This window comes from Cloeon dipterum, chromosome 1 (assembly GCF_949628265.1).
Source record: "Cloeon dipterum chromosome 1, ieCloDipt1.1, whole genome shotgun sequence".
Classification (NCBI taxonomy): Eukaryota; Metazoa; Arthropoda; class Insecta; order Ephemeroptera; family Baetidae; genus Cloeon; species Cloeon dipterum.
The window spans coordinates 10392921-10415677 of NC_088786.1; the positions used below are offsets into that span (position 1 = coordinate 10392921).

General features: G+C 41.1%; 1 protein-coding gene across 8 annotated transcripts in view; it reads right to left on the reverse strand.

Moving 5' to 3' along the window:
• The window catches only part of LOC135934018 (pseudouridylate synthase RPUSD2-like), a 179111-nt gene that overhangs the window by 26501 nt on the left and 129853 nt on the right, over positions 1-22757 (reverse strand). For all 8 annotated transcript variants that reach the window (XM_065475516.1, XM_065475513.1, XM_065475511.1 and 5 more), the window contains 3 exons: positions 3870-3957; positions 595-716; positions 127-227 (listed from right to left, as the gene is read on the reverse strand). In XM_065475516.1, coding sequence (XP_065331588.1) covers positions 127-227; positions 595-716; positions 3870-3957 — 311 coding nt within the window. The remainder of the gene's footprint in view (positions 1-126; positions 228-594; positions 717-3869; positions 3958-22757) is intronic.

The window sequence follows — 22757 nt, forward strand, 5'->3', positions numbered from 1 at the left end:
AAATTTTACTTTTCGTCATTTAGCTTGTGGCTTTATTTAAAACTACTACTCTAATTGGCTAAAGAGTGGATTTAGGGCAGCGTAATGATTTTTTTGTGATGATAGACTTCTAAATAAAGTGCTTACCTGTGCACAATATTTGCTAATAGGTCATTGTGTTTTAATCTGTAGTCAATATCCACAGCCTCGTAGTTCACGGTCAGAGTGCCAGCCTTGATACATCTCTCCTGAAGTCAACAAAATGGACAGCATTTGATATATTTCAAAATATTTGGGGAGTGAAAAATAAAAAAATACAAATTTAAGAAATTAATTCTCCATTAGTGGAGTTTTAAGAAATTAAGGAAATTACAAATGGCTCTACGCTCCATGTGTTTTGATAGAGAATGAGCGGCTAATAGGGTACAATTTTATTGAAGAAATAACAGCTATTTCACACGTTCTTGCAACGAACTTCAGCTACTCATGTCAGATCAACAATCACAGAATCAAGTAAGAAACAATTTAAAAAAAATTTACTCATAGCAGTCCAAACTCTTCAGAAACCAAAGGGATAATTTTTTTCATAGGTGACAAAATAATAGGAAAACTTACATATTCCTCGGCTGGGTGCGCTCTGAATTCCCTAGCAAAGACATCTAAAATCTTCTCACCAACCCATCTACCTTTGGTGAACGTGGTGAACGTAAAATAGTAGGGATACACCTTGCGAAGTCCTGTTGGCAGATCAATACATTTTTCTTTAGCAATTGTCTCAAGATATTTTCTTTTTCAAATGAATAGGGTTCTAAGTGCAAGAGACCGACTATGTGCGGTTGTAATGCGGAATTCTATCAGAATAAAATCTCCATAATTGGCACCATTTCCAATTTGCACAATAATGCACGTGCCTCTGCAATTATTACTGTCGGTCGGAGCCTTTTTCTCGCCGCACAACAAAAAGCAGCGGCAAAGGTGGAAAAGAACAGCTACCGGGAAAGGAGCCTTTCCATCTGCATGCGCAATTTTCCAGTCCAAGAAACCGTCAAGTGCGAAATTTGCATAACAAAGCGCAAAATTGAAGTGCACCGCGCGCGCAAAGGGCTCGTCATTTGCACGTTCAAAAAAGCAGAAACTATTGTGACAACGCGTGCGGCGAGCCGAACCTTCAAAAGAGCATATTAGCCCCTCTTAAAAGTGATTTGCAGCATGTGCCGACTCGGCCGCGCTTTTTGATCTTTTCAACGCAAAACCCTTCAAACAACAAGTACAAACAAGCCCGAGCACAAACAGCAGCCATGAATTATACTCGGAGAAAGGGGCATTAATATTTTCTTCTCGGGTCGCATGTACCCACAGAGGCACACGCAGTGGATTCAGCATCAAAGGTGGAACAATCACATAATTCTGCCTACGGAGAGCCAGCAGCTGGCGTAAATAAAACAAAACGGCCGCGGTGGGCTCCGCACAATGATAATCGTAATGACTATAACAGCATTCGCCAGAAACAAGTGCTTCGCAGCGAGAGTAATTAATTCTGCTGTATTACAAATTATTGCTAAGGCTCCAATTTTTTATGACACTGTTGGCATTGAGACAAAATTTATGATGTGTAGTTATGAGCTTGAATAAACGACAATTTGAGTAACTAACAGGTGGAAAAAGGAAAAAAATAGAGTATAAGGGATTTGTATTGTGAAAATTTGTCTGTGACATTTGAACTAGTCTCTCCTAGCGCTTAAATTATCATGAGTGATAGCTTTGAGATATGATTAAGATTTTTTCAGTTCTTTTTGTGAAGAAATTTAAATGATTCCACATTTCGACAGTTGGATTCATTTTGCCAGTCAATGATCCAAATTTGGCATTTCGTTAAATTATGCAATTTATGGAGCTTTTAAAAACGAAAATGCTTTCAAAATTGATTTATTTTAGCAGTCTTTCGAGTGTTTTGAAGAGTATTGCTTTTTGACAATATATTACTAATTAGTAATTAAAAAAAAGAAGATTTTTCACTTATTTACAACTTTTATAAACCAAATTATAATGAAAAACTCCAGAAAATGTTGAATTAACTCGTCAAAAGAGTCTATTATCAATGAACATCTTCAAGATTGAAACAAAAATGGCATTCTAATCTGATTTTAAAATAATTTACACATATTGTTTTTTAACTTATTTGTAGAGGCGTAACTCGCTAACTTATTTAAAATGGTAATTTAACTTTACATAACACATCGCAAAAATTACTCGAATTCGTTTCTTGTTTATTCGTTGAATCTTTGTCAGGTAATAATCCGGAGCTTGTTACTACTATTTTAAATACATTTAACATTTTGCTTGTAAGACAATATTTTTCCTCCGTGCAATGAAAAGACGCTTCGTAAATCAACGGAAGGTTTACAGATGTTCTAGCAACGCAGTCGCTGATTTTACTCAACAGATAGAGGGTTATTAATTTTGATCGTGTGCCGAGATGTTTGTAAAATTAATAAAACTGCTCCTTTGTAAACAAGCAGAGCCAGCTTAGCGCTATTTGAGCACGTATAAAGTACAATCTCCCGTTAATTCAAAAGAAAGAAAAGCCAGCAATAAAAAGTGATACACCGACCAAACAGATACTGCAGCGGCACCACCTGTGCAGCCTCCTTGATTCATTCTTAATGTGTGTATTTTGCGTTGGGTTTGCACAAGAGGAGTTAAAGTGTTCTGAAGCGTCGTTATAGCACAATGCTGGCAGATAAAATGAGCAAATTCGCTGCAGACGTGCAAATTCCGCACTTTTTAAATCATCTCCTGTTGCCGACGGCGAGAAGCAGGAGAGAAAGTTGGTGAAAGGGAAGGAAAGTAGAACAAGACTTCCTTCCCACGTGCATGCCGACTGCAGAAATGCTCTGTTTAATTTCACATCAGCTGGGGGATAGTTTGCTCTCCTGCAAACCAACTCAGCCAAGATTTGCGTGGTGGAAATTTGCATACTCGTTGTCTAGGGAAACGGTGAATCGTGTAATTATTTTAATGAATAACTACTGCTGCACAGTACTTGCGTCTTGGACGAAATGATTTTGCTTAGCAGGTAGAAATTAAATTAACGAATTAATTAGCGTTCCGTCGCGCTGCGCTGGTGGATGCGGGAAGTATCGCGCTCACGGCATGTAATTGGAAAAGTTAATTAGAGCGCGAACCGCGGCGCAAAATCTACCCTGATTAATTTATGGCTGCTTCACTATCATCACGGCTGTACGCCAACGCTCGTTCCCAGGTATACTGCTGACATAGAAAACTGGAACAGGGGGAAAAAAGCCGCGAGTCGACCAAATGACTCTGCGCTTCACCCCAACTGCCTCATTCTGAGCGCATTTTTGAAGTTAAGTGTTTGCCAATCTGAAAAACTAGCTTTTAAAGGTAAATTAAATAAAAAATATACCTTAAGTTGTGACTTCCAAAAGATTATTTAAAAAAAATGCACGTTTCGTTCTTCTATTTTCATTTATATTATCGGAGCAACTGAATTTATGTGCATTCAAATTACTCTAAGAGAGAAAGTGATCACGAATCATGCACTTTTAATATTTTTGAGCCATAGTTAAACCTATCTTAGGAGCCCAAAGCCGTCTGAATCCTCCATTTCGTGCATATTTTGATGTACATCACAGAATAAATAAACAACAAGAAATCTGATGATACTATAGAGCTGTTTCCAGCCGGCATCCTTGGAAATAGGAATTGACTAATTAGGTAGCAGTCATCGCATAGTTTCCACTTGAGCGAAGCAGAAAAAATATTAACCTTTTCTGTCGTTTATCCGCTCGAGGCACGTACGTAATTAGCGGCGGCGACAAACTCGGCGAGCAAACAAAGGGGAATAATTGGTGGGCAAATTGACTAACCATTTTCAATGTAGTAGGACGTCTCGTTATAGCGGTCATCCGTGAATCCTGGTCTTTTAGCTTTCAGTGCTTTCGTTTCCAGCTTGGCCTGCAACACAAAAAATGACAGCACGATTATTACACACGGTACACGTTGAGCGGAATTAAACACGGGAAATTGCAGCAAAGTGCGGCCTTCAGGCGCAAAAAGCGGTGACGTGACGTCTGGCGCGCGGGTGTAATGCGCCGCGTTAACCCCATCACCCAAATGGCTCATAGATCTCCATTCTCTGGCAACAAGTTAGCGCACGGCCGGCCGGCTGATTCTGCTGCGTCAGGGTGATTGGCTTATCATGTAATAACGCGACTAATGCACTCTCAGCTCATTTGCTGCGGAACGATCATCGGTTTATGCAGAATTAAGGCGTGAAACGTGCTTGTGCCTGCTAATGGAAAAATGAGAGGGTCACTTAACGCCCCGCTGGCGCCGTCCACCAACTCGATCTAGCAACTCAAAACTCCTAGTCGTGATTTATGCATGCGAGTGGATACTCTCATCAGAATAAGCCAATTTTTATAGCTTAAGCTTGGCGGCTGCGTGACTAATTTACATCTTTTCTCAAAGTAGCATAATATTTTAAGAGAATCGGATGACCACGAAGAAATTGCTGAGTCTAAAATAGCTATATCGCTAATAACGAATTTCATATTTATGAATTTTATGGCCAGTCTGTGATCTCTTTATCAAAGGGCTTATGCAACCATCAGTAAAAAATACTTCTCAAAGCGATACGAACTAACCAATGCATGATTAATTTTTTAGAGCTATTATATGTGTGTTTGGTTGCTAAATAATATGTATTTCAGGCTACCTAAAATTGCAACATTCTCGTTACGAACAAAAGTACTTAATCAGTTAAAACTCGGAAGTGAGTTCTTAAAATTATGAATTAGACGCATAGGGCGCTTCATTCCGGCCACCTGCTCCCATCTTTTCCCCCTGGCAAATATTTTCAGGAAAATATTTCCCAGGCCCTACTCAAATAATCTTTTGCCGCGTGAATCCACGCGAATTTTACTGCCCGACCCTCGTTAGTAGAGATGATGTCGGGTGGGTAACCTTTTTTGCGCTCGAAACGGGTGCAATTTTTCGTGCAAGAAGTTGCTGGCCGACATGATTGTTTGACCTCTGCAAGCCGGTAATGGTCGACGGTGTCACTTTATTTGCATGAAATGTAAAATTGGCAAAAACGAGCTCTCTTCACATTCGCATCCGACGCCCTCGGATGTCCTTTAACAAGCGACCACAAACTTTGAAGTTTTTTCTGCCCAACCACCGCCTACATTGGAGCTTTTCTACTTTTCTGCACGGCATCATTTTGGTCACTCTTACCGTCGCTAGCGGGTCCAACCGCTCAACAACAAACATATAACAGTTATAGATGTGAATGCGAGATTGTTTTCACTGGATTTTATTTTCGTGAAATGTCAATACTAGTTAAGCCCTGGGAAACCAAAAATTTGAAAACAAATAAGAGTGACGCGCCTGGGACACATCAAATTTCAATTTTTGATTGAATTTAACCAAATATTTTATCCCTGACAGTCCTAAAATTATTAGATTTAATTAAATGAAACGTGGAATGGTACAAACACGGAGAATTGCTCATGAATAAACGGTGGATAGTTATTTAGCCGGCGTTCAAAACAGACGGCTGGCCGCAACAAAATTGATATCAGGCCGGGTGCTGTTTGTTTGGCTTTTGCCGCGCAAGCGGCGATTTTCTCACTGCCCCTGAGTGGCCTCTTTGTGTCTACAAAATCAATTACGAGCGCAAATTCGCGAAGAGGAGCCTGCAGCAGCAGGTTTGCCCAGCCGCAGGGCGAGCAAATTTATCGTCGAGAGTGCTCTCTCTCTCTCTCTCTCTCTCTCTCTCTCTCTCTCTCTCTCTCTCTCTCGCAAGCGCTGGCTTTCTATTGATATTTATGATTTAATTGTTCTGTATTGGATTAATTACGCAAAGCGCGGTAATGGCGGCCGCTCGGTCCAATAAGCGGTCGCCTGGCTAATTTATTGCAGCCGCAGCGATATTTACGATCGGCACGGCCATCAATTTGGTTCTTATCGCATCCTACTCGTGTGCGCAATTCGCCATTTTTTCCCTGCTAGCTACTAATTTTTTGAAGCCTCTTTCCACAGAGTGAGGATTGTGATTCAATCTCCGGGATCAAGAACTGCTGCAGCACGATTTTTTGTTACGCCCTGGAAGAATGTGCGCGACTCTTATTTGATCTCATGCGATTTGCCTGTGTGTCGGCGTGTAAGTCGCCTCGCGTTTTGAATAAGCCTTCTTTAAAATTGAATGATGATAAGGGGATTTTCCGCTCACAAATAATTGAAGTCACTGCAATTTTCCATCATGCTTCTGGAAATGATGAAATCGCATACATCCTATCAAAATAAGTCAAATTTTTACGTCAAGCTGACTATACGCTTGTCTAGATTTTTTAAACGATAATTGGTGCCGGATACCCAGCAGAATTGAACTAGCCCGTTGGCTCGCATTGTTAAGGCATTCTCAGGAGGCTCACAGCAGTGGGAGATATTTGAGCAGTACGGGGATGTAATACTGGCTGCCCAATGTCAGAGATGGCAAAAATTGATAAATTTATAGTGACTTGAAATGCTCAAATAGCTCAACGGGCTGGGAGGTGCACCGGCGCCGACCCGCCACTTGCTGTTTTTCGCACCTATCCAGCGGCTTTATGGACCAATGTCTGGCGTTTCTATAAAAGACCACGGTGCAGAGAGGCGAAAAGATGGCCACATTTGGTCCAAGCTCCTCTGCGGCCACTCGGGCCACTTGTTCCATGTTTTATGCTCTGCGGTGTTATTGGGACCTGGGACCCAATGAGCTCATAGCACACGGAAAGTGCTGAGGTGAGTGAGGTTAAAAATTAGATAATAAAGAGACCGTAAACACGTCCCAAATAGTCAGTGATAAATTCGTCCGAGGGCCTGAAAATAATCGCGAATTAATTCAGCGAGGCCGAAGTGGTGACCACAGTGAAAACAAGATCCACAGAAGTGGCTGACTTGGCAATGAGATCAAAAATACGTTTGTCATCCAAGCGGGCTGGCGGGCGGGCGAGTGAGTGAGTGTGTTTGTTCCCAGAGCCGGTGTGTTTCTAAATAAATCCCTTTGCGTGGAGGCGGGCGTCACTCGCTCTTTTGATTCGGCCAGTAATCACCGTAATGAATGGCTTGATCCGCCGCACAAGACGAACGACCAAGCAGCAGCCGACCACTAAGCCTGGCCGTTGCACCGTTTTGACGGCCGTTTTGTGGCAACCCCCACCCTGTACTGTCATCCTCAACTGAAGCTTCTGACCGCGGCGTAGTGTTCTGCACTCGGAGATCTCTTTGACAGGGTTCAATTACGGTTCTTTTAGGGACGAACTCGGGTGGATCGGTTGAGGGCTGCGCCCTTGAACGTCGCTAAGGTGATTGCTTTGTGCACTTTTCCGCAATTTAACAGAGTACCTTGTCCGCAGGTGAGCTGGGAACAATTTCACACATTTGAAAATAAAAAATAAGGTAAAAGGTTTGAGTTTGAAATTTAAGAAGATCTTCGATAATTTTAAATGTTGATTAATTTTTAATGACAAAAAGAGATATTTAGCCACATGATATGACTCAGTTCAAGGTGTAGAGGAACATGGTTAAGATAATTTCGTTTATCCAAATATTTTCAAACATAATGCCGGCTTGTGCTGAAGTTTTACTTTTTGTTGCAATCATTATCGTTACAGACGTGTCTCTTCAGAACGTATTTAACTTCTAGCTTTCATAAACTACGAGTTAATTTTCAGTGAAAGGTAATTGCACTGAAAAATAAGTGTGCTAGCCTGGTTTAATTAATGATATAAAATGCATGAGAATTTTAGACAAGGAAAATCCCTAGTTAAAAATGAAATTTCGCAGAAAGAAAGTATTAAATTTTGCAAAGAAAATCCTCGTCTCTTTTCGGGAAACTCACAACATGATTTTCCCTCAGATTTAACCTGTCTCGACGTTCGCTTCCCAAATTAAATCCGCTCACGCTCCTCGGAGGTCTCTCTCCATCTCTTCAATATCCTCTCGAAAGTGTTCCTCACGCCTTCTCCACGACGGATTTCACTCCTGCGGGATTAAGATTTGCTTCGGAGGGTGCCTGGTTCACGCTAATTACCAGGCGCAAGCAGTGAAAAGAGGATAGAAAAAAGAGCTTCGCAGAAATTAATCGATCTCACGTCGCCCTGTAATTCGATTTCAATCCTTGAACTCACGGGGGAGCAACGAAATTCAATTTCGGTTGGCTGAGAGGCAGTTAGAGAATGGTTAACGAACCCCGAGTCGAGCACTGCCGCTGCGAGCATAAACGTGTCATTATGAGAATTTGAAAGACCCAGTCGACCTTTTCAACATTGTATGTTATCGCGTTCTGAATTAAAGTGGAATGATTCTGCAAAACGCCGAAAAAGCGGAAAAGACCTTGTTGCCAATGTATGACCTTATCAGGGAGAAGTAAATTATAGTCAACTATATGTCCGATTTTTTTTTGTGAAAAGTAGCAGCAGTGTTCAAGCTTTTCAAATTGCAAAGCCCCTTCATGAAATCTTATTTTACTTCACAGCAAAGATATTCTCCACAAATTATCATGCACCGTTGGAAAGATTTCGATGAGAGAAATTGGAATCTGCCACAAAAATACAATCAAGCTCTAAATGAATTTTTAGCATAAATTTAGCAATGTCCTCTTTTGACTCTTGAACATTATAAAATCATATTTTTCAACCAACTAGAAAACAAACTGGATTGACTGCTTATTGTATCCAACGATCCAAGTCATTTTCGATTGTTGAGCTGCATAAATCCACTTTTTTTGCGCTCGCGAGACAAAAAACGAACAACAGTTTCATTTTAAACAAGCACGAGTGTTTCACCGAAAGCTTTCTGGAGCTGTGAGTGGAATTCACGGCACTATCTTTGTACAGAGGCATTCGAACAAGGGCGTCTCTGCTCGTTAGGCGTTAAAATTTAATCGCGTGCGCCGGCGAAACCGCACAAAATGTAGATGGTTGGGCTCGACAACAGCGCAAATATTAGAGGGCGACGCACGGACGTGTGCCAGAGAGCATCGTTGCTTCTTTACTCCCTAATAATGCACGCGTTGTGAAAGAAGAAGTAAAAGCAGGCCCGGGGCCAGCGACACGACACAATGCCTCTGTATTACATTATTATACAAATAACATGAGCGCGGCGTGGCATCCACGCAGCAGCAACCTACTTTCCACGTATTATTATTATATTCGCACTCTCGACAATGCCGAATTCTGAACGCCGCCAGCTACGTGAATATTGCCGAGGAGACGCTGAATGCACCACGACTGATAACTTTTTTCCAGCCGCAGGCCATTTTCCCTGCTGCCGCCGACAAAACAGATTGCTGCGCGAATTGCCACGCCGCTCGTGCACCCTTTTTGCGATCCGCCCGAGCAAATAGTTAGGAGTTAAGCCGGTCCTTTGTTCCTGTCCGGTTTCTCCCACCGTGGAATTGATTCCTCGAATTCTGACGCTGCCAACTTTTCCAGCCGTGATGCTCATTTCCGTGCTGGCTACTATTTCCAATAACACTTCCGAAATCTGTTTTGGCGTTCGGTCCAATTACAAAATGATTTTCCAGCCTGGTAAACAGCGAGACGGTCGCCTCTCGACAGCAAATAATGCACCACCCGAGCCGAGCATCGCCCTTAAAAGCGTCGGCTGCATGGACGTGCGGCTCAGCGATTGAGTACCAAATGTGCGGTTTTGTTGGCGGCGGATATAATACTTCGGCGTGCTATTTCTGCTTGGTCGAGTGAAAATAATTCCATTTCCAGCAGTCCATGCGCAAATATTTCGTGCACATACCCTCTCTTTGCACGTATGTGTGGAACGTATCGCATCTGCATGCTGTAATATGTACTGTTGGGCTGGAATTAGTTTTCAGTCCGCCGTTTTGCATGTTTTTTGTTGCTATGTCTGTGGCTGTTTCACCGCTAGTGTTGCTGCCGCCGTTGCTTTTGTTGTTGCTATTTTACTGTTCGATACATAAATTGATTTCCTCTCTCACTTTTATTGTTACACAGAATTTAACGCTCCGTTGCTTCCGGCAGAATGTTGTTTGCGCTGAATATTCATAATTAATAAGATAACATGATTATCTGTTGGACCAGCGTTGATTCTATTGGAGCTAAACGTATTTACCGCACTACATCCAAATGTACATTAACAAATATCAGCTGTGCAAAGTTTTTACACATTGCTAAAGCTTTGTTGCTGGGAAGTTTTTGCAATATTTGCTGGTTTCGACCCTGTGGCGTGAATTTTGTTTTGAGGGTTAAGTTCTGCTGATCCTAGGCCTGCGATGCAGAAATCGTTGGCTGATCAGTACTAGGACGCGCGAGTTAATTTTTCTCTTCAAATTTCACTCATAGCCGCCCATTTTAGTAAAGAGTTGAGCCATTTCGTTGTTAATACTTTTCGATGGTAAATTATTTAAATACTTTTTGATCAGGGCAAAAGTTGGAGATAGGCACACGAAATTTTCCATGTACTTGTTTTTTGTGATACATGAAGCAGATTATCATCACTCTTTAAATTTGCTTTGGATATAGAATGGAGTTCTGCCTGGTCTTCATGAATGGTCCAGATTAATGCTGACATTTTTCACCCCATATATATCACTATCAACCGGCAAAAGGTAAATGTTTTTCGAATGAAGCGGTGATACTAAAAAATAGCATTTTTAAATAATGTTAGGAATTTAACTCAAATTAAAATTACTGAGCACCAAAACGGGAAATTTTTATGCAATACATTACTGGCAAAAATCGGCTTATTCATAGAATACCATTTTCACATTTTTTTATCGCAGCAAATTTAAAAAAGCAGAGAACTGATGGGACTGAATGAACCAGTTGGCATGGCTAGGCTTTTGTAATGAAAGGACATCTCGTCAATTGAAAATAGATCAAAGAACGTGGACATTCAACAGCCGGGGCATGTTTGGTGTCAAAACAATCGTACACAGAGCGAGTCCATCGCCAGTCAGTCGACACAAAGAGTCGATAAAAACCGGACAGGTGGCCCGGCTCCGGCTCTCTCCGGAAGCACGATCGCCTTTGAAGCGAGCGAACGGTACACGTATATGCAACCTGTTTGTTGCGGACGTCGGCGGGGTTGCATACCGACTCTGTTCCAATTCCACGCGAATGGGCCCGCGGGGCGCACTTTGTAGTGCAAAAACACGAAATTCCGGTCTAACTGCGGTTTGCTGGCTGGCACACCGAGACGAGTCAGCATCAGCAGTGCCCCCGGCCCAATTTTGTTTTCACCGCCGATATTTGGGCGGGTGGGTATGGGTGCCTTGCGCGTTCTCCTTTGTCAGATCTTAACTGCGGTGACGCGGATGAGCTCATTAAGCAAAATATAAAATGCAATTCGATGCAGCGGCCGTTTCCTCTCGCGCAATCACCATCAAAGGCTTTGCGATGATTTTTATCTGCTGAATGCGCAGATTTCGGCCTCGCCTTTTTTAATCTGATGATGCAGCCCTTTTTCCAGCTGAGCGAGGTGCTACGAGGTGTGGTTGTATAACTTGAGATGTTATTGTTTCCTTGAGGTTGAGTATTCCCAGGCTGGGGCACGTGATCTTGAGCCTTTTTTAGCCTCAACACACGGATACAAGCCACTGTATCATCTCTATCAAAAATACTTTCACAGTTTCAAAAGAACTGAGAGGAACAAATCCTCTTTTAGCATGAAATGAAACCATTCACGGGACAAACGCTCCCATTTCTCTTTTATATCAAATCAAATCCCCGACCAGAAGAGCAAGTTTTGCAAGAATTTTCATAAGTCAGACCTCGAGCCCAATATTTCACTCCGAAAGAGCAGTCCAGTTTTCAAACGTGGCAACTTTTGAAGCGTTTGTGCCAAAACTTTTTGATTAAATTATCCAAGATGTGCTACGGAGGTTGGCCATAATCAATTTGCATTGAGCACGGTGGACATTCCAGCGCAGTTTTCTCTGCAGCAATTGCATTAAAAGTCGCAAGAAAACACGTTGACAAACCGTTTGTTTTCATCGGACTGAATGGGTCGCGCTGTGCCGATTGCAGCAATACATCTGCCATTGCCAGAGTGTCTTTGAACAACTTTTTGCCGGCGGTGGCATGTTCGGAACTCGCGTAGTCGCCACGCCAATCGACGGTCGCCGATTTAAAATAATTGATTGCCCGTTAGTACGTCGCGCGACTTTGTTCTTGCTCCACACAGGAATTAAAACAAGTGTTAAATTAATCGTCGTTTAGGCACGGACTGGCCGTAAAACATTTTGGATGAAAAATAAGGTTAGTTAATTTCTATACAATTTATATACACAATCATATTCGTAATTATTTATGATATTAAACATATGCAGAGATTTTGTAAACAGCTTGAATTTTAATATTATATACGGTAAATTAAAAATAAATTTTCTAGAGATGCAGCACAATACATCAAACAAGATGACACATCATGATATTGCAATATTGAATGATCTAAAATAAACATGACCTTTGAAACTGACACATTTACATAAAAGTTTTCCATTATCGTCAAGTTTACTCTTGCTGGTCCATTCCGTGCTTGCCTTTTGTCAATCCATCACATGAATTGAAGATCGACTAACAAGAGAAGCTTGAAAGCGTGTTGACTCGATCCCTCTGGCTTGCTAATTTTAGTTAATGCGATGACGTCTGCCAAGTTTAGACAGGCCTCCCTTTTCAATTTATTATTTGTATCTGGGAACTCTCGCATCCCTTATTTGCTTGCTGATCGTGTTCTCGCGCGCTTTTAAAACTTTCCTGCCGCCGCGAGTCTTTTTCTGACGGATTATTTGCTATTAGAAAGACCTGCCTCTCCTTCTCTCTTCTTTGTATAGAAAGTTTGGCGCTTTTTCATCTCTACGTCGCTTTAGGCCAAACGAATTGATTGGAATGATGGCGAGCTCAAATTGTAGCTTTACACATGGGTTCGATTTTGCTGTAGCAAACAAACAGATTAATCAAATTTTTCCATGAAAATAAATTCGGCTCGTAAACACCTAAATTAGAAAAATGTTTTCATTCATCGTTTGTTAAAATATTTGCTTTGCTCACTCAATCATAAATTTTCACCTTAGGAGCCATACGATATTTTGATCAGATTTGCCTGATATAAAGTATGAATAAAAATTGCAAACAGGGATAGACTGACAAACAGCTTGACTAAAAGGAGGCTGCCTCATCCTTGAAAAAAATCGTGTCTGGAGTTTCCATCACGTCCTCATATTGTATTTGGGGCTGGACGAAATCACATCTCAGCCGGGCAGATCATATAAAGTTCCACATGAGCGTCTCTGGCACATAGATGTTCATTTGACGACGGCGACAGAATGCTGATGGCTCACCTGAACAATGGCCACCGAGGCCTCGAACGAGCCTCATTCCGCCCCATTTCTCTGGCAGCTCGTTTTCGCCTTTGGGGCGAATGAATAAAATTTCGCCGAGTCGCTGCTCCCGTTCGTTCGTTCTCTCGCTCGCTCGCTCGGCGACGGGCAGGTGTAATTTGGTTGCAGGTGCCTCGTGAGATGGAGTGCGAACGGGAAAAGTAGATTCGCTCTGTGAATGGCAGTGCAAATTTCGCCCGAAGAAAAATAAATTTTCTCCCGAGAGCATGTGCTTTTATTTTGGATGCGTCTGCGAAAAGGCTGTTCCCAAGCGACCAATCAATTTTTCACTAGGGAAGGTCTACGATTGAAACGCGAGTGTAGTGTGATTGGTAAACGGTTTGGGATCTACCTTTAAATTGTACGAACGAAGAGTGAAGCAAATTTAGTTTGATGGAGAGGATAAGAGCTGGATTAATATGCATTAGTTAGGAAAGAAAAGCAGACACAAAATCAATAAAAGCTTTGCATATTATGAGAAGCAGACGAAGATAATGAGAAGCAGAGCTATCATGAAGACACAAGTGAAATCAATTTGGAGAAAACTCACTCATATTTTTGTACCAACTGTAAAAGCACGCAGTCACGAAATTTCCTACTATGCCAAGTTTGAAGAGCTATTTAACCGAATGGAAATACGCGAAGAGAAATTTCGCATGCCTCAAAATCAAGAGATGACAGTTTAATTGGCCTGCGTCACGAGAATTGCTCGGCTTTAGATATGTCACTCCACAGAGTTCGCTCATTTAAATATCACGAGTTGGAGAGAGCGAGTGAAAAGGCGATGAGTAAAATGATGCCACTAATCAATGCGCGCGGCCGACGGTTGATGGAATTACATGACAGCGGAACAACTCAATAATGTGATGTAATACTCGAGAGGACGTTCATGTCAAAAAGTCTCGTAATCGTACTCATACTTCTAGGCGGCCCATGATTTGTGGCCGCAGTAGACGCTGCCGTTGTTTATTATTATTTCCATCGTATCTAGCGTTCTCGAATCGATTGCTGTGCTCGACGGCAAACGTGCTGAGCATTCACCAGAGGAAATCAATTTCAAAAAGGACTGACTGCAAGTTCATTGCTTCGAAATTGCGAGAACACTTTAGCTGGAACGTGCGCATGTAATGTTATAATGGGGTGGAAATCAAAATTTTTTTTGATTAATTTGTGGATAAAGCTGAAAATGCTGTCTACTTGATTCTCAATAAGTCGGTCATTTGTCTAGGCCATAACTTTGATTTCCACTGATGTGAAAAACTCAAAATCAGTTCAGCCATTCGCCGAAAAGAGATAAATATTATTTGTTTTGAAATATTCTGCGTTTCTAACTGATTCCATTGGTGGGGTTGAATCTACAAATTTAACGAATATTTTCTATGGCTGATATATTTTTATTTGTTTGACTGGTGCGCTTTTAAATAGTGTTGTTTTTTTACGAATTCAATTTAATGAATTGATGCATTCATTCAAATAGAGCAATACTGCATGACCTTTTTTCTTTTTCTATGAATCACCTCCAAAAAACCCAATTCAATGATTCAAACAATGGAAACTCACCTAAGCCAAATCACGGCTGTCAAAAATCTTGGGGATTCATTTGTTTAAAACAAAAAAACACAAATATAATAGGAGAGCTCAAAGAGAATAATTTTTGAGCTGGAAATGTCTGCTTTTTAGTGGTATGCAATCGAAACCGTTTACACAGTTAACTTGGAAAAAGCAATATTAAATGGGAACTTATAGCCTAGAATAGGTTGTTAGAAATGAAGCAATTGTGGGATAAGCAATGCCTTCCTTAAGCGGGCCGAAAATCGCTTTCTCAAATAACACAGCAGAGCAAACAACGCTGCATCGAGATAAGTCACAACTCACTCGGCATTCAGATTGCGTACGTCGAGCCGTTTTTCCTGCCTGCCGCAGTTTCCCCGGCGAGAAACACCTGCTCGCAATAAAAAGTTTATAATTTCGAGCGCCGCCAAGTCGGGTGTATACCTGGCATAAATATCGACGCGCACGTTGTTGGCTTTCGCGTGCAGCATCTGGATACGGCTGCATAGAATACATACGCGCCGTTTTATTTTTACCTTCAAGTCTCGTCGGTGGCGTCGGCAGCCATGACTGAATTGGCTTCGTCTGCGGTCACTGCGCGTCGGAAAAGCAGCTGCTACCAAAAAAACGCGCGAGGTCAAGGTTCCCTTCCACAAAAGCACCGATTCCTCCTGCTGTCTGCAACCGACGGAGCGGATTTTTTTCCATCGAATGTCTGCAGCAGATGCAGGGGAGCGTGCAGGACAACCTGCCAGTTGTATATTGGATTTCTTTGTTTAGCGTACAACGCTTCGCATCCATTTTTCTCTTCCCCGAAGGGATAAGATCTATTGTTTCTTTGCGTCCGTACGCTGAAATTGATATTGCCCTCAAAAGAATCGTGAAAAGCGGAATATCTGTCATCCACCTCAATCCCTGTCGTTGAATATAGCTTTCATAGTTTTTCCTTCAGGCAGCCGATAAGATAAGAATAAAAACTGAGGTGGACTTAAAATTCTCTCGCACTTGAAGTTCAGTCCACGAGGCCTATGATATGACAATTTATTTAATTTAAATTTGAAAAGAAAAACGACGTCTAGGGGTAAACGGGTTCGAGGGTAACTCAAAGTGTCCAAGATGGGCATCCTGCCTTGGCGACGGCGACGACCCAAGGTGTGCCAGCCGATTTTTTGCAGGGGGAAAGAAGGGCGCAAATAGCTGGCCGGGCCAAATTACTGGCCACGGCTGACGAGCAATTGGGCAAGTCAGGGGAGAGCAAAGGGTTGGCATCCGCCATGCCAGACGGTACCGGGCGAGGGGTATAAAATAATCGTCTTGAGCTGCTGGCACGAAAGCAGAGAGAACTCTCGGATTTTTTTATATACACGAGGAATCTGCATAAACTTTATGTCTTGATCAGCTCAGCTATATTTTATCATAATTAATTTAGCACACAATAAATAAATGAAGTAGCATCAGCATATCATATTGGAATGAGTAAAATACAAATAATTGAAAAAGTGAATGGTATCTATATCTTAGGTATCTTTTCTATGAGTTTGGCTAAAAATTGGTACTCTGGCCATTAAAATACATGTATTTACTTAATAGATCATATTAAAAAGATAAATCTAAATGCCATAAAAATTTAAATCTAATATTTTTTTAATTAAAACCATGTTAAAAATGTTAAAATTTTTTAAATATATTTTATACTCTCATAAGAAAAATTAAACACTAAAACAATTATAACTAGAAATTTTATAAAAAAAATATATAATCTTTAATAATTATTACTATAAAAATACAGTAATTAATTAATAAATAAAGGATTTTGATGTAATAGCAAGCTGATAACTTCAGAAGGCCAACAGTTGCATCTGAATGCGGCGGGCAATGCATGAACATCCGCGACCTACGTCAAAGCGCGGAAAAAATTGCGCAAAACCTACGAAAACACACAGTTCATCAGCGGGCGACTCAATAAAACGCGCCAACGACGAGTGAGCGCGCCTTGCCGAGCACAAAAATGCCTCGCACCGTTTATTTCTAGCGCAGCCGGCCGCGAGGAGAATTGCGAAATGCTAATATTAAAATCAGCAGCGAGAGCAGGTCTGGAGCTGAGCGTGAAAAGAGCCGCCTGTTGTCTGCTCGTCGCACGTTTTTTCGCCATTTGCATTGGAGACGAGACGTGTCACGTGACTCGCAAACAGATAACCGAGTCGAAATAGAAAAGGGTTAGAGCCTCCCACCGACTGTGTGAGATACTTCTCGCGCGCCACAGAGAAGAAAGTCTCTTTTATTTTGCTCTTGGCCACCGCTCGACCTCGAGCATTTTTTCCTCTGTCTCCATTTCTCTCTTTCTCTTTGCGCGCACGGTGTCAAATCGAAACTAATTCTACGGGCCGGCCGAACGAGACGCTCCAATTACTCTCGCATGAGACGTCAAAGTAACCGAGTATTGTGGCTGCAGTCCGCTCTCTCTATATACTTAAGCCATCATTAATTTTGGCGATCTTTGATGTTTCGTTAAAAAAGAGTCGGATATTAACTCAGTTTTAGAGCATTTACAGAGCCTGTCGAGATTGGCAATAAAAGATAATGTTTCGAGGCTGATTTACGGTAGTTGGGATTAAATGTTTTAGAAGTCTCGTGACTAGTTTTTATGTTCCGTTTTTGTTTAAGATAAGGATGCCACAGGTTTAATCGAAAGTTTATTTCAAGGACCGATAAGCTTCATTTCTAATAAGAACTTCATTGTTTTTATTATCTAATTAGACCCACCAGCATAAGAGTTCCACATTTTATTGTTTTTAAAATCTAATTTTACAAAATTACCTTCATTAAAAAGGGGTTTAGTGCGCGGGTTATGAAATGTTTTAAAATGATGTTGGCTGGCACAGAGCTGTATTGTCACTTCATTAAGACTTCTTTGAGCTTTGAGTTTATGGCAGACAGCTGCATTTTGTTGACTTGGGTCACAATTTGTAGCTTTTTTAAAAACATGCTTTTGTCCATGTAGTAGCAGTTAAATAAACGGGTTTCAAACTATAAAACGAAAACTAAGTCCCAGGCAGGTCGATTTAAATCCTAGCAACATTCAATTTGGAGCAAGTGGTGTGTAATTTGCTTTATTTTTAGCCGGAGCGCGCGAGCGGGGATAAAGCATTTTTTCCAATCGGATTTCGTGTTTGTTACATTGATACACCTAAATTTCTGTACGCGGCGAGTCTAAATCGCAAATAATCCTGGTACAAAATTGCACTCATTGGATGCCAACGCGGAACACAATACAGGCGGCACGTGAGATTGAAAAATCGGCTGTCGGTAATCAGCTTAAATGTGGCGAAATTTGAACAGCGAACGAAACTATTTGGGTGTGCAGCCGCGGTGGCGGTAATTGAAATCGTGCGCCACCTCTGCCACAACGATTACGCCCGCATGCAATTATTCACCCGAAGTCAGCCAAGATTGAACGCAAAAATACTCGCGTGGCTAGAAATTATACGATTTACTCACACTCGGTTAGAATTAAATGCATTATCAATTAGTGTCAGTGGGTTGGGAGTTTCAAAACTTTTTTAATTTCATCGTTTTAAATTTAACGCCTTCCTTTCTTGGCAAAAATATAATTTAGAAAGTGCATTTTTAGTGTGCTTTTTTGTATTTTCTGACCAAAATTAAAAGTACAAATACATATGGCTGAACACCAAACTAAAAATTCCAAAAAAAAAAACACTTGCAAATTTTAAAGCACGAGTAAACTAAAACTTTTAATGTCTATGAAGCTATAGGTTCAAAAAATCCAGAGCGAGTTTCTTTCCGCATTTATTTTATGAGGACAAGCAAGCTCTCTTTCAAGCGTACGCGCGTTTTTCAACCTCAAAATAAATGTCTGGACGATCTCTTTTTGTTGGCATTTTTGTTTGAGGCTGCCAGACGTTTTTCCGCATTAATCTTTGGGAAAGCCGGAAAGCGGCGTGTTTACCACCCTTCAGGCATTCTACGCTTTCATTTTTAAGCTCGTTTCAAGTGACCTGCGTCCTGCGAGAACTACAAGCATGCACTCGCAAAATACAGCACCTTCGTTGCATTCAAAGCTTTTTCTACTTCTTTCTGCTTTTCCTCTCAACTTCTCGCGGCGCTTGTTATCCTTTTTGCCAGCAAAGAATTGGATTTACTTTGAAGTCTTGCACCTCTATCAGCGCTGAATATGGTGCATAGCAGTAAATGAATTAGAAAGTTGTCCGCAAACGAGGCTGGAAATTCGCTTTTGGTGTCCTTTAACAAGTTAACATAAATAAAATGGTTTACCACAAGGAGAGTAGATTTTGCTGTTTGAAGTTAACGAAAAATTTTTAGTAGAATTTTCGTATTTCATTACTTCATCACAAATTTTTAGGGACCTTATTTTGTTATTTTCCTTCAATTTCGGTCTTGTTCTCTTATTGTTTCCAGATATCAGGATTTATGTGTCGTTTTTGTTCAGGAGCTCGGGAAATACTCTCCAATCCTGCGTGAAGTAATATTGATAATTAAATTCCAACAACCCAGATTCAATAAACGCACAGCAGAAATTTGAAATATTCAGATTCCATTGGCGGCCGATGCGAATGCAATATTGTGGGTCAAAAGAGTTGCTGCAGGTATGTGTGTCGCGCTCCCTTTTGACTTGAAGCAATAACGGTCACGTTACAAAGCTCTTCAATGAACTCGCTTCCGCGCGAATTCCGCCGTCGGTGAAAATTTCCAGCCAGTCGGTCAGTGATAGATAAGCTCGCGTGGTTGCCCAACGGCCGAATTATCCAACTATTACCAACGGTCAGCTGATTTAAATGCGGATACCAGCCTCTGCCAGATGTTGCCACGTCGGGAGCAAGAGTAATTAGCCTTCTGATATAAGTGGCGGGCCGTCCGACGGGTAAAAAAGAGAGTAGTGCCTTCTCACTGCGGGATATGCCCCATTTAGATTAATTTTAGGGGTAACAGAGCGAAAAAAACTGCACGTTTTTCAAAGCTGTCCTTCATTTCGTTCTTGCTACGAAAATTTTTGCATTTTAGCTTCCACGAGCATTTATACCACAACCGTTGAAGGGAAATATGTATACGTAATTATACATAATTTTGTTCCTGTTTTGAATATAATTTTCCACCTTCTATTAGCTGCCTTAAAAACTCAATTTATGTGTTTTAAATTATAACTAAAAATCTGAAATCTACCCACTTTGCAAGTAACTTTCATTTTCAAAATTGTGTGATAATTAAAGCATACAATCTCCATTCATACATTCGTCAGCTCATTGTATGCTTTCTGGCTTTTTAGTGGACACAGCGCCACTCACACTCAACTTCCATTCATAATAAATTCCGTATCCGTCCAGCTGATTAGGCGGCACAACAGACGGCAATTAATTATTCGAGGCGAAATTTATGCGGATCTCACTCGCATACCAACTGGACGCAAAACGTCATTCGAAATTTATCAGAAGGACCGCGCCGTTTTATCAACTGCCGCTCGTTTTTATTCCATTTGTGTCACGGTCCGGCGCGGAGGACACAAAAGCTCGACCACAACGGAAAAAGCCGCGTGTAATTGCAAATGCATGGCGACAAACAATGCCCAGGGGAATTTGCTCCGCTGTTGCAGCAGCACCCACCCATCCACCCACCCACCGCAGCAGGGCGTGAGTTTATTTCGACCAAAGCCCGACTTGATTGCGCATGCATTTGTGCAGCGTCCAATTAAAGTCAAAAACCCTTTGCTGCAAACCCCTCGTACTTGCCACACGTGCGTCGTGCTAATTTGAATCTCTCAGCTGGAGAACCAAGGGCGACATACCTGAAACAAAAGAGTCAGTAATTAGGTTTGGAATGCTTTTGTGGACACATAATCAAGTCCCTGTTTATAATTAAGATTTTCATTGAGGCAGAAAATTTAGATCGAAATAATCCCACTAATTGCGAATTCCTGGACTCATCAATCAAAAGGACGAATCCTTTATGCTCGGTTCTCTGTGGCATTGAATCACAATGTGTGAAATATTTCCCCAACACGCTTGCTGTTCTAAAGTTTATTGGCCTTGATCGATAGAACAACCCATACCGAGTTCACCTCAACTCCATGCCACTAATAATTACACAACATTTCTGACTCTGTCAAAACAACTTTGCTATTCAGCGTTTTAAATGCAAAAGAGCATGCCGAGACCAATGAACGCCCTTTCCTATTCATGACAAATTGCGACATGTTTTTACAATCTCAAAAAAATTAGTCATTAATTTCAATACGAAGCAAACAGAACACAAAAGCCTTTAGAAATCGAGAACGGATCGACCTACTTTCCAGCGTGTATCCGTCAGGATAGCAAAACAAAAAGAGGCTAATGCAAGCCGGAATTTCGACTGAAAAAAGCGCGGGGCAATCAGTGCCGGCCGGGGAACATAAGCTAAATGGTGTAGAACGAGCGTCAGACTTTGATTGATAGCGTCCAGACGATTGTTAGTGCGTCTCATCGTTTTCAGCAGGTGCCTCGTCAAGCAACAATCAAAAGGCAGGCTCGTGCCAAGTGCAACGCGTGCGTGCAACAGTGCATGCGGCAAAAACACCGAGACACCACCATGTGTGAACGTCTGCTCGCGTGTGTTGCTGCATTATCAATTACGCGCCTGGTGGGTGACATTCAGCGGCGCCGCGACGACCCGCCTCCGCATTAGCAGACGCGGCTCGTTTGGTTTAAAAGGCGTTGCGAATATTGCAGCGTGCCAGTTGTGCGCGAAAATAGCTGCCGCATTAACAGCACATTCAACTAGCACCTCTGCGTGGAATCACAGGCGCCGCTGTAGACGGGATTAATTTAATAGGCAGACGGAATTTTAAGACCTACAAATTCTTTTATGAGATGCTAATAATTTTAATCATGTCTGCCATTTTTGATTAGTCAAGATTGGGATGTATTTTTATATAAAAATGACTACTCGCATCAAGGTGATAAATCTCTTTTATGCGGAAATCAATTTTGATGGTGTTAGGCGTTCAAGAGGATTGCCTTGCTGCAAAACGTTAGAAAATTCTTGAGGCTAATACAAAAATTAATTTTTAAGGATTCAGTCAAAGCCAAAATTGGTCTAGGAAGCGCCATAAGTTTTTAAGAAATGTTGGCAGCAAAAGTTAGCGTGCTTTTCAAATAGTGAGGACTGTCTCCCAACTAAAAATCTTGTTTTATTTCACATCAAAGAGTTGTTCTAAAAATTATCAAACCATGTAGATCTTGACGATAGGAATTGAAATCTTTCAATAAAATAAGGTAAAATTGGAGAAAATTGGCAAAATTTGATATTTACCATTACCTAGCAGGTACTCTTTTGATTTTTGCACCCTGTAGAAAAAAATATCAACTGCTTATTGTAGACATAAATTCTAATAATTTTCAAAAATTGTTGTCTTGTATCAATCCACTTAAAGAAAAAAAGTTATTTGGGTGAGATGTCAGGGTATTGCCCTTATCCTAACCGTAATTTTCTGTGAAATGCCAGATTTATTCAAGTTTTCGTCGTTTTCATATTTTTTATGAAAAGACAAATTTGCTGGTTTTATGGAATCGCATTTATATCCTTGAATTTGATAGTTATTTGGAAGATCATAGTGATTTTCTCTGTGAAATTGTCATTAAATTTAAAAAAACTTTCATTTCAAAGCAAAAGTTGACTTTTTGAAAATCAGCCACGAACTTTTAAATAATTGGAAGGAAACATATTACAACAATTAAAAGGCCTTTTTCATGCATTTTTAGCAGTTCATCACAATGCAATCATATGGTTTGTG